At 44.2% G+C, this 12,378-nt stretch overlaps 1 protein-coding gene across 5 annotated transcripts in view; it reads right to left on the reverse strand.

Moving 5' to 3' along the window:
- Positions 1-12,378, reverse strand: part of LOC117364044 (cytosolic phospholipase A2 zeta-like) — a 120,057-nt gene that overhangs the window by 35,199 nt on the left and 72,480 nt on the right. For all 5 annotated transcript variants that reach the window (XM_033952803.1, XM_033952802.1, XM_033952805.1 and 2 more), the window contains 4 exons: positions 12,076-12,245; positions 7,210-7,323; positions 4,441-4,478; positions 3,539-3,674 (listed from right to left, as the gene is read on the reverse strand). In XM_033952803.1, the coding sequence (XP_033808694.1) occupies positions 3,539-3,674; positions 4,441-4,478; positions 7,210-7,323; positions 12,076-12,245 (458 nt within the window). The remainder of the gene's footprint in view (positions 1-3,538; positions 3,675-4,440; positions 4,479-7,209; positions 7,324-12,075; positions 12,246-12,378) is intronic.

The following is a 12,378-nucleotide window of genomic DNA, read 5'->3' on the forward strand; positions in this document are numbered from 1 at the left end:
TCAGTTCTTGAAGCAAAAGATGCGCTATTCAAAACTGTGGAAGCCAAGTGAGAGTAACATGATAACAGGTGTCATAGGAGAAGCTCAAAATGAAGCTTATTAATCAACCTATATCCTACTGTACCTTTATAAAATTGAGCCCAGAAGCAGTCCCAGTAGTGGGCAAATGCTGACACATTTACACCTGCTCTTCAGCCTCTAACCTCTTTGCTTTTTTTGCTCGATAGATCCTGCCAGCCTTTTCTTCCGGCTGTTTCTTCGGGCCCTGTGGCTCGCTCTTTCCTCAGGTCCCTATGAACAGCACACGATCATAAGAACATAAGCAGTGCCTCCGCCGGGTCAGACCATAGGTCCATCCTGCCCGGCAGTCCACTCCCGCGGCGGTCCAAACAGGTCACGACCTGTCTGAATCACCAGAAGGGGCTCCCTTGCCACCTTGGTTTCTCATTGAAGTCCTATCTTCCCATCGTAGTCCTAATCCTCCGGTCTTGCACATGCACGACCTGTTGGGTTTCTATACTTATTACCTGGTTAGCTTTCTATACTTGTGTTACATCCCAGCTCCTCCCTCAGTATCCCACGATCCCTTTATCCCTCAGGAATCCGTCCAATCCCTGTTTGAATCCCTGTACCGTACTCTGCCTGATCACTTCTTCCGGTAGCGCATTCCAAGTGTCCACGACCCTTTGGGTGAAAAAAAACTTCCTTGCATTTGTTTTGAACCTATCTCCCTTCAGTTTCTCCGAATGCCCCCTCGTACTTGTTGTCCCCTTCAGTCTGAAGAATCTGTCCCTATCCACCCTCTCTATGCCCCTCATGATCTTGAAGGTCTCTATCATATCTCCCCTGAGCCTCCTTTTTTCCAGAGAGAAGAGCCCCAGCCTATCCAACCTCTCGGCGTATGGGCAGTGTTCCAGCCCTTTTACCAGTTTCGTTGCTCTCCTTTGGACTCTCTCAAGTACCGCCATGTCCTTCTTGAGGTGTGGCGACCAATATTGAACACAGTATTTCAGATGTGGACGCACCATCGCTCGATACAATGGCATGATGACTTCCCGCGTCCTGGTTGTTATGCCCCTCTTTATGATGCCCAGCATCCTGTTGGCTTTTTTCGAGGCTGCTGCGCACTGTGCAGATGGCTTCAGTGATGCATCCACCAGAACACCCAAGTCTCTCTCAAGTCTGCTGTCTCCCAACAATGCCCCCCCCAATTTGTAGTTGAACAACGGGTTCTTTTTCCCTATATGCATGACCTTGCATTTTTCCACGTTAAAGCGCATTTGCCATTTGTTTGCCCAGTCTTCCAGCTTGTCCAGGTCCCTTTGCAGGTCCTCACACTCCTCCCTGGACCTAACTCTACCGCACAGTTTGGTATCGTCTGCAAATTTTATAACCTCGCACTTTGCCTCCTTTTCCAGGTCATTGATAAATATGTTGAAGAGTAACGGCCCCAGCACCGATCCCTGTGGCACACCGCTCGTGACTCCCCGCCAGTCAGAATATTGTCCCTTCACTCCGACCCTCTGCAGTCTACCCGACAACCAGTGCTTGATCCATCTGTGCACATCCCCTCCCACCCCGTGGTTCCACAGCTTCCTAAGCAGCCTTTCATGTGGCACCTTGTCGAAAGCCTTTTGAAAATCGAGGTAAATGATGTCTATGGGTTCCCCATTGTCCACCCGACTGCTTATTCCCTCAAAGAAGTACAGAAGGTTCGTTAGGCATGACCTTCCCTTACAGAATCCGTGCTGGCTTGTTCTCAGTAGGCCATTCCTCTCGATGTGCTCGCAAATGCCGTCCTTGATCATAGCTTCCACCATCTTCCCTATAATTGAAGTCAGGCTCACCGGCCTGTAGTTCCCGGGGTCACCCCTCGATCCCTTCTTGAAGATAGGTGTGACATTCGCCAATTTCCAGTCCTCTGGTACCTCACCAGTTTTCAAGGATAGGTTGCAAACATGCTGGATTGTGCCCGCTATTTCTTGTCTTAGTTCCTTCAGAACCCTTGGGTGGATCCCGTCACAAATCTCCTTCCCAAGCAGCTGCTAGTTTCAGCTTCTAGCAGGTTTCCACTCTCAGCTAAGGTCCACTGTAGACTAAATTGAACTGACTATGCTATACAGGAGAGAAAGGGCCCAATGTTCAAAGGGGATTAACCGGAAGGAGAGGTTACAGCCCAGTTAAACCCTGCTGATCTGGTTGGCTGCACTTAACCGGGTAGTGCCGCTGAATATCATTCTTTATTTTTCTAAATTAAAGGAGCAGACCCAACTGGCTCTCTAAGTTGTAGTCAGTGCCCTCAGGCAAGGCGTACAGCAGCTGAGGCACCACTAACATGGAGGGGGAGGTGAGGGAAATGGGGGGAGGGACTCGGCCATCCGAGTACAACACCCCTGAGGACAAGAGGGCTCCCCGTGGGACCCAAGCTCTGTCCAGACAAGAACAGGGCCAGAAAAGGACACCTATCCCTTCCAACAGCCACAACCTAAAGGCCTAGCAGGACTGCACAGGAGACTGACTGAGAGATTCTAAAAACTTAATGTGCCTTTAGCATGGTTGCTATACCTGCTACAGCCGGTTTAGCAGGGAAGTATTTTATCGGTCAATTATCAGAACGGTTCACCAAGTTGTTTTCTGAGCTTCCTCTGACTCTGCCATGCAAATATAGTACAACAAGATCATTAATATTAAAATGAGCACTTCAGACGATTCTGTCATTGCCAGGTGATTCCTTATTTTCGTTGTAATACATTTGCAGGCAAATTTTTCGGCACAGTCTGAGCTTTCCTGGCCTTACTTTCTGATCAATGCCTTAGCACTGATTGGCTCAGGCACTGACAGAAAAGTAAGGGTTGACAGCTCAGACCTCTCCCACCCCCCAGCAAATTTTTTTTAAAAAAACCCCAAATCAAAGATCAGCAGAAGGGATGCCCACTCCCTCCTGCCACCACCAAACAATATCACCCCCACAACACTTCCCCCCTGGCAGCGGGAGGGATGTCCATTCCTTCCTGCTGCCGTCATCGTGCCCCTGATGATCCCCCACCCCTCCCCACCTTCTTCACAAAGGTCGGTCAGAGGGATGCCTACTCCCTCTGGCCAGCAGGCCCGCCTCTTCAAAATGGTGGGCCTTCCCCCTGCCTGGTGCATCCTGGGATGCGCCAGAGAGGGGCCTAAGGCTCTGAATGGCCCAGGTGCCTAAGGCCTCTCCCATAGGAGGCATGGCATTTGTGGCATTTGACCCCAATAGGCTTGGAGTTCCAATTACCAAGAGAACCATTTCCACTTGGCTAGTGGATTGTATCACCTTTGCATATTATCAGGCTGGGCTGAATACCGGCCGATGCCCAATAAACTTCTGGGTCAGCACCCGTATCTGGATATTCAATGCCTGGAGCTGTGTATGTCAAGAGCACTGAATATCTGTGGTTAGTTCAGCCCATGGCTATGAGCAGCTTACAAGCCATTAACACTATAGGCTGAATATTACTTCCAAAATTATTACACCTGATGATGCTCACACTGGTCAGGTTCCTACCTCCTCCTTAGAGGGGACCTCTTTCAAGTTAAGTGCCTCCTTCAGGGCTTGAGAAACTCGTTGTTTTCTCTTGTCCAAATACTCTTTCTCACCGCTGGACAGGTCAAAGCCAAGGCGCACATCAAGATCTTTATAGCTTTGTGAAAAAAAAATGAAGAGAATTGGAAGGCAAGAACAGATAACCTTAACATTTTAAAATGCACTGAAGGAAACTGTTCATACCTAAAGAAGGGGAAGCCCTAACATTCAGGTGGATGCGAGTGCTTTTCTGGTTAGGTGCTCCTTTGGTTTGGTTTTAAAAACAGTAAGGGGCTTATTTTCAAAGCAATTAGACACACAAAGTACCATAGGTTTCTATGGTACTTTGTGCGTTTAAATGCTTTGAAAATGAGCCCCCAGCAGATGAATAAATCAGCTTCAGAACTACTCCTCTCAGCTACTACTAGATTTCTCCTGCACTGAGCTGGCAAAGTCGGAAATATCTTCTCTCTTCCATCCTATGAAAAGGGCAGATAAACTGACATCCATACTTTCTGTTGTTATACTTTCTGTTGTTGCTCTGTCTTATCCTAGGCCCAAATGGGATGAAACTCGTCCTATGTAGAAAAGCACGCTGATCCTATTAGCACCAATGTAAATCCAGAGAAACCAGTACAGATAGTGATCATTCACTAGAATTTTTATTTTTATTTTTCTTTGGGATTTAATATGTGAAAAACTAGATTGTTATCCAATAGATCTAAACCTATTAGACTATGCTATTTCAGCATGACAAGGGCCTGTTTGCTAGAAAAAAAAGTAGTAAAATCTCCAGAAATGAATAGAGAATGAGAGAAAGACTAAAACAGATGATTTATACTGAGATTACAAAAAATCTCAGAGCATATTTCCTTTTAGCTTACCTCTCTTCAGTCTTCACCTTCAGGTCTACACTTTGATCCTGAAAAGCAGCAAATGACCTGTATGAAGAGATATTTCATGACTGCACAACAACAGGCTTACTACATAAGAACATACCGGGACAGACTGAAAGTTCATCAAGCCCAGTATCCTGTTTCCAACAGTGGCAAATCCAGGTCACAAGTACCTGGCAAGATCTCAAAAGAGTAAAAACAGATTTTTTTGCTGCTTATTCTAGAAATAAGCAGTGGATTTTCCCAAGTCCATCTTAATAATGACTTATGGCCTTTTCTTTCAGGAAATTATCCAAAACCTTTTAAACCCTGCTAAGCTAACTGCTTTCACCTCATTCTCTGGCAATGGATTCTAGAGTTTAATGACATACTGAGTGAAGAAATATTCCACAAGCACCAATGAAGCGGATATGCCAAAATGGGACTGAAACAATGTGCTAAAAATAGCACAGCTAAATGCAAATTTAAGTGAAGGGATTAGTTATTACTCCCAAGCTCAGGAAGTGTTTTAAATTTCCAGATTTAAAAAAGAAAAAACATTAAACATGCTTTAACTTCTTGGTCAGAGGTGATGTGAAATGAACTCACATTTCTGGGGCTAGTGTGGTTCTGGTTCCTCTTTACTCAACTATTTCCTAATCACCATCTATTAATTGCAAATATCAAGCTTGGGTACAATAAAATAACAAAAATTGCATATATTCAAAAGCCACATAACTAAATAACATAAACGTCAAACATGAACATCAAATATCAATAATTCAGCCACGGGTGTAAAGTTCAAAGTTCACTTTATTAGTAGTAGCGCTGTGAAGACTCGACACCAATTTTTTCTCTGCTCACTCCAAACATTGACTTGCGCTTAATGCTCTATTTGTGTGATAGAGAAATCAACCTTCGAGATTCTTGACAAAGGCATAGATGCCGAAACACTGTTAGTGTTGAGTCTTCGCAGTGCTACTACTAATAAAGTGAACTTTGAACTTTACACCCGTGGTTGAATTATTGACATCTCATTCTCACGACTTCTCCATTGAGATATAACAAAAATCCATAAGCAGGTGAAAGTGTAATGAAATAATGCTTATACAGACCAAAGAAGTACGTAAATGTAGGCCTTGTTTAAAAAAAGTGAACGGGAATCACTAAACCGCTAGGAGGACATGATACTAAAAAACCAAGCGTGTGTAACTATGACACAAGAAAGAGTAAAAAAAAAAATGTATGTATAATATATGATATATTATATATGATGTACTATATACTATGACTCAAAATTAAGGAAGCGTTGTTACTAACACCTTACTTGGAAGTGACCGAAAGACAACTAGGGCGCTAAAAGGACGTAGTGCCAAGTGGGAGCATTATTTATTCATTTATTTATTTCCCATCCTCCCAGAAAGTTCAGGACGGGCAACAAAAAAACAAACAGATTCTAAGAATGAGCTAACAGAAAAACCGGGAGGGTAACAGAATAAAGAGGGACCTAGATACAACATGAGTGTGTCACAAAACACAAATGAAAGAGAATGATACAGTACTTAAAAATATATGTATCATAAGTGATGAAACTAAGACAAATGTCTGAAATAGTGTATAAGAGAGAGGTGTACAACAGGAAGAAGTAGCCAGGTCCATGCGATTTCTGTGTCCATAAAAAACCCTTCAGTCCAATGGTAAACAGTCAATAGGGTAAAACGTCCATGATGAAAAAACAAAGAAGAGACCAGCTTGGGATAAGGGGGCTATCGGCATGTGACCATGTGAAAGTGAGTACAGACAAAATAATAGAAACACCTTGCCCTGGAAATCCTAGCGGCAACAAAATAAGCAAGAGAAAATGACTTACTTGGGAATCAAAGAGCTACCAGCGTGAAGTACCTCATGCAACAAGTCGCTGTCTAAAAGACGCCGCGGGAATGCTCACTCACATCTTAATCTCAATCACTGTGAGGGCATATTCACTATCATTATATCATATCATTTAATATGATTTCACTTGTACACTCACACTTAACATAGTCACTCAGATTTTGTATTTTAATTTCAATCACTCTGATGGTATGTTCACTATCACTATATCACACCAATCAATATGATTTTATTTGTAAACTTATACATTTACATATTATCATAGGACCCCAGAAGAAGGTTACTCATAACCGAAACACGGAACATGTCGGGTCCACACCACAAAATTTTCTGACTGTGTTTTATATGGATTTACCAATTAATCTGCAACACTTTGATTTGGGAAGATTTTCATTAAAAACTTTTACATCGAGACCATCGGTTCCACAGTTTTTTTCTTTGTTTGGCGTGAACATTTATGACAGGTCCATGGCTTGCACAAATGCTCACACCTCCATGCACAAACAACAGCATTCTGTGAGTTGCTTGTGTAAATGTCAGCCCCCACCTATGAACCATCCCTAACAATCTACAAGCTATTAAAATTGAGTGTGCAATTATAGAATATCGTTTAGGCTCGATGCTGCCATTTGCATGGGTGAGCATACACTTTCTTGAATGGATGACAGTATGCTATAAATTGACACATGTAATCAATGCGTAAATTTAAGTGACCTGTTATAGAATGAGGGGGAGGGAGAGAGGTCAAGACACCAGCACAGTCTCACTTTGCAGAGTGGATAGAAGAACTGAGTTAAGCAATATAGCTTTTCCAGCAATGGGCTGTAATACAACACCGTATCTATCTTTTGTGAGAAATCTTTTGTTAAAAAGAAATCTGGTTACCTTTCCAAGTGGAACAGTCAAATCCACTTCTTTACCAATGGGAAGGGATGAAATGGGCAGATAACCTGTACCTAACACCATGGTCTGCTTTTCTTCTTCAGGGACTACTCCATCCTAGAGGTGAACACATTTGTTATTAAGTAATTATCCATTACAGAACAGAAAATAGTTAAGATTCAATGGCGTAGCGAGGGCAGGAGGTGCCTGGTGCCACCCCTCATCTCCAGCCCCTGCTCCTTCCCCGCCCCCACCGTACACACATGCCCCTTCCCCCATATCTCTTTAACTTCCTCGGCACGAACAGCATCTCCAACTTGCTGCTCGCGCCAGCCTCGGCTCTCCCTCTGTCACTTCCTGGTCACGGGACCAGGAACTGATGTCAGAAGAAGAGCCAAGGCCGGCGTGAGCAGCAGGTTGGAGATGCTGCTCACGCTGGTGAAGAGCTAGGCACAGGTGTCAAAGCCTCGGTGCTCGAGGGCCGCAATCCAGTCGGGTTTTCAGGATTTCCCCAATCAATATGCATGCGATCTATTAGCATACAATGAAAGCAGTGCATGCAAATAGATCTCATGCATATTCATTGGGGAATTCCTGAACACCCGACTGGATTGTGGCCCTCGAGGACCGACTTTGACACCCATGAGCTAGAGGAATGGGGTGGGGAGGAGCGGGGGGGGGAGAGATTCTGGTGCCTCCATCAAGACGGCGCTCAGGGCAATCCACTCTCCTTCCCCCCCTCCCCCCCTTTCACCACTGTTAAGATTTTAGGACCATTGGTTCTTAGTACTAATATTTCTCTAGTATCATAGCCCTAGAATAAAAAGATGAGTGCCCATTATAGAATGGCATTGAATGCTGATTTCAGTACCCATATTTGGGTACCAGGTCTTACACCTGCTGAAAACCAGGTGTAATTCCTGGTGCCCAATTTGGATACACGTCCCTGGTTTTCTATGACACTGCATGCAAAATTTAGGAACACTCTTGATCCACCCATGCCCCTCCCACGGCCATGCCCCTATAGGAATTGAGCTCACATGGTTATAGAATAGCACATAGCAGTAGTGAGATGTGCGTACAAATTCAAACTGGTGCCAATTAGCACCCAATTATTGGCACTAGTTGGCTCATTACACACCGGGAATAACCACTACTATTTATTATTTCTAAAGCGCTGAAAGGCGTACATAGCGCTGTACATTTTAACATACAATAGACGGTCCCTGCTCAGAAGAGCTTACAATCTAATTTAGACAGGACATTTCGGGGTTGGGGAGATTATGGTAGACGAAATGATACAGTGGGTATAGGTATCTGACATGTTAACACACAATAGAAGGTCTCTGCTCAGAAGAGCTTACAATCTAATTTAGACAGGACATTTCGGGATTGGGGAGATTATGGTAGAGGAAATGATACAGTGGGTCTAGGTATCTGACAGCAGTGGGTGGGAGTTAGGAGTTGAAAACAGATTCAAAAAAGTGGGCCTTTAGCTTGGATCTGAACGCTGCTAGGGAGGGAGCACGACAACCCAAATTATAGTTACATGATGCGAGGTTCCACATAATGGGCAGACTGGAAGGGTCATTCAGGTCTTTATCTGCTATAATTTACTAAGTTCCTATTAGTTAAGTCCACCCAAGACATTGATCTAGGTATCATCGTGGACAATATGTTGAAACCTGCTGATCAATGTGCAGCGATGGCCCAAAAATGCAAAGAGAATGTTAAGAATTAGTAGCAAAGGAAGAGAGAATAAAACAAACAAAAAAATTACACTGTCTCTGTATCACTCCATGGTGTGCCCTCATGTACAATTTTGGTCGCTGCATCTCAAAAAAAGATATAGGGCTCCTTTTTCTAAGCTGCGTTAGCGGTTTTAGCGCACGCTTAGCGCACGCTGCATTGCCCCACATGCTAGACGCCAACGCCAGCATTGAGCTGGCGTTAGTTCTTGGCACGTAGCGTTGGGGTTAGCGCTTGCGGCAATGCAGCGCGCGCTAAAAACGCTAGTGCAGCTTAGTAAAAGGAGCCCATAGTGTAGTTAGAAAAAGTACAAGGAAGGTGAACCTAAACGATTAAGGGGATGGAAGGACTCTCATATGAAGAAAGGCTGAAGAGGTTAGGGTTTTTCAGGTTGGAGAAGAGATGGCTTAGGGGAGACGATAGAGGTCTATAATCCTGAATGGCATGGAAAAGGTAAATGCAAATTAAAAGTGCAAACACTAGGGGATGCACCATGAAGTTACACAGTAGCACATTTAAAACAAATAGGAGAGAACAGCTATTTTTCAAGAATATATATATTCAAAACAAAAAAGTGGTTTCAAATGTAAATGCAGCACTTTGCAAACAGTAGCAGCTTTTAAAAACTACACACCCTGGGGGACTCAGTTAAGGAGCTGAGCTCCAAATATAATAACTAAATTTCTTCATGACAATCTGTGCCAAATGGGGAAGATTAAGCTCAGTTGGTGTTTGGCTAGTTCTATAGCTTGAGATTTGATAGGAACAAGATTTCTGCAGATCCATGTAGTGTAACTCAGAGTTTCCCAACACATGGTACGTGTACCCCCAGGGGTACATGAGACATCCAAAAAAATCTCAGGAAGGACATACAAAACTCCTAATTTTACTAATAAATTATGCCCTATTGGAAACCATAGGAGGGACCTACCTAGACACTACCAGGTCTACCCACTGCACTCATACAAAGACTCACTCATTCACTTAAACAAAAAACAAGAAAAAAAAAGTGGAGAAAAAGCCTCAGTTCATCTTCATATGGCAAAAAACTCCACTTATAAACAACCATTAAGCAAGGTCCAAAATGTATCAGTTCACTCAGCAGTGAGAAACACTATAGTAGCCCTCATAGGAACCACCTTAAAAAAACTCTAGCATGCCAAATTACAAAACTTCCAAAAATGTGAGTAAAGCAAGCAGCACATATATGAGTCTCAAACACAGTCAATGGAAAGCAGGACAAAATAAACAAACACTTAGCTTCAGACAGTGTCCAGGCTGTCTTCCATGCATCCAAAAAGTGCAAGCCTGCCTGGCCCTGCAGCCACTCTTTCCCGACGGGGAAGCCTCCGTTTTGCTGAGCTGCGTCAGAGGAATGATTCCAGCCTACTCCACCAGCAACTGTAGAGGCTCTCCAAGTGCTCCAACTGTTCACATCCACACACATAGAAGCTGAGGCGCTACTATAGTGTTTCTCACTGCTGAATGAATTGATACATTTTGGACCTTGCTTAATGGTTGTTTATAAGTGGAGGTTTTTGCCATATGAAGATGAACTGAGGCTTTTTCTCCACTTTTTTTCTTGTTTTTTTTGTGTTAAGTGAATGAGTAGGTCTTTGTATGAGTGCAGTGGGTAGACCTGGTAGTGTCTAGGTAGGTCCCTCCTATGGTTTCCAATAGGGCATAATTTATTAGTATATGAGACATCCCCAGAGGGTACGCACTGCAGGCTGCCACAGGCAACATCTTATCTCTCCCTCCTCCTGCCATGTCTGCCCTACCACCATTACTGCCGTGACTAACCCCCTACCCTCGTGCTCTGACACTGATACCATATACTTCTTCAAAACTTTGCCAGCAGCGAGCAGCGTCTTCTACCTGCTGCTTGCACCAGCCTCTACTCTCTCTCTGACATCACTTCCAGGTTCCGTGACCAGGAAGTAACATCAGAAGGAGAGTTGAGGCTAGCAGCAACAGCAGATAGGAGATGCTGCTGGCAAAGTTTTGAAAAGGTAGGTAAGTAGATGGGGCGCTGGAGAGAGGCAAAGGAGAGAGAAGGGTGGTGGGGAGAAGGTGAGAGGGAGAGGTGTTTCTAGACCTGGGTGGTTGGGAAGAGGTGTTGCTGGACCTGGGTGGTAAGGAGGAGGTTGTAGGGGGTGGTGCTGCTAGACCTGGGTGATGGGGAGGAGGTGCTGCTGGACCTGGATGGTGGAGAGGAGGGAGCTGGCCAGAATAGGTAAACACCCATGGGAGGCACAAATTTGGGACGAAGAACGGAGGGAAAAATGACGAGGGGCATGATGGGACATGGAAGGGAGGAGGAGGGTCACATTTGGACCGGAAGGGAGAAAGAAGGGGCACTTAGGAACAGGAAGGGAGAAGCAGGGTTGCATTGGGACACAGAAGGAAGAGAGGCAGCACAAACTTTGGATAAAGGATGGAAGGAAAGAAGAACAGAGGGAGGGAGCATGAACTTGGGAGATAAGATGGAACAATGGAGTGAGTGAGAGAAAGAGATGCTGAAGTGGAGGAGGGAATAGAAAAGGTGGGTATTGGTGCCTGAGTGAGAGGGAAAGAGAGACAGTGCACATGGGGAAATGAAGAAAGAGGACATAGGGAGGGCAAAAGAAATATTGGACATGGCTGTGGGAGAGGCCTAAGGTACAGATGCATGGGGAAGAGAGATATGAGAGTAAGAAATGTTGGATGTGGTGATAGAGAGGGAATAGTGGGACGGATGAAGAACAGAAATAAGTGTAAACCTCCTATCTTTTCTTTCTATTTAAATGACAGTACTTTGTTCTGAGGTTGGTTTCTTTAATGTTTAATGTTTTGTTTTTTTTATTATAGACTGTGTACTGTACAGGATCTGAGTTTATAAAACGGAACTCGTACTTAACCCGGGGACTGACTGTATAAGAGATCATGATATATGTCTTGGTCTGTACGCCATTTGAAGTGATCTGTATTTGTTACATATATCGCCTAGTTAGTTACTGTTTAACAATGACGTCCATTTCAAAATCTCTGCTGCTCAGAGCTCGGGGGTATTTGGTTGAAAAATTTTCGATCTAGGGGTTACTTGGCTTGAAGAAGTTGGGAAACACTGGTGTAACTCACCTGCACCACAATTACAGATTGCTGAAGTTGCACTTCCAACTGGGGACCTTGTTCTCTGTCTGTGTGGAAGACAAACTGAGACTGTGTATGCTGGTCTGGATCTGGTCTACAGGGAATACATGCCTCTTTCTCATAGGCTCCAGGAACAGACAGCTTGAAATATCTATCTCCTAGAAGTGCAACAAAGAAATTAGAAAATGGAATATAAGACAGAGCTATAGCAAGGGACGCTGGCACCTATGTTCCCTCTAAGCTGAGCATATGAGCAATTGCTCATACATTCTAGGAGTGCCATTCACAGAT

This window comes from Geotrypetes seraphini, chromosome 7 (assembly GCF_902459505.1).
Source record: "Geotrypetes seraphini chromosome 7, aGeoSer1.1, whole genome shotgun sequence".
Lineage (NCBI taxonomy): Eukaryota > Metazoa > Chordata > Amphibia > Gymnophiona > Dermophiidae > Geotrypetes > Geotrypetes seraphini.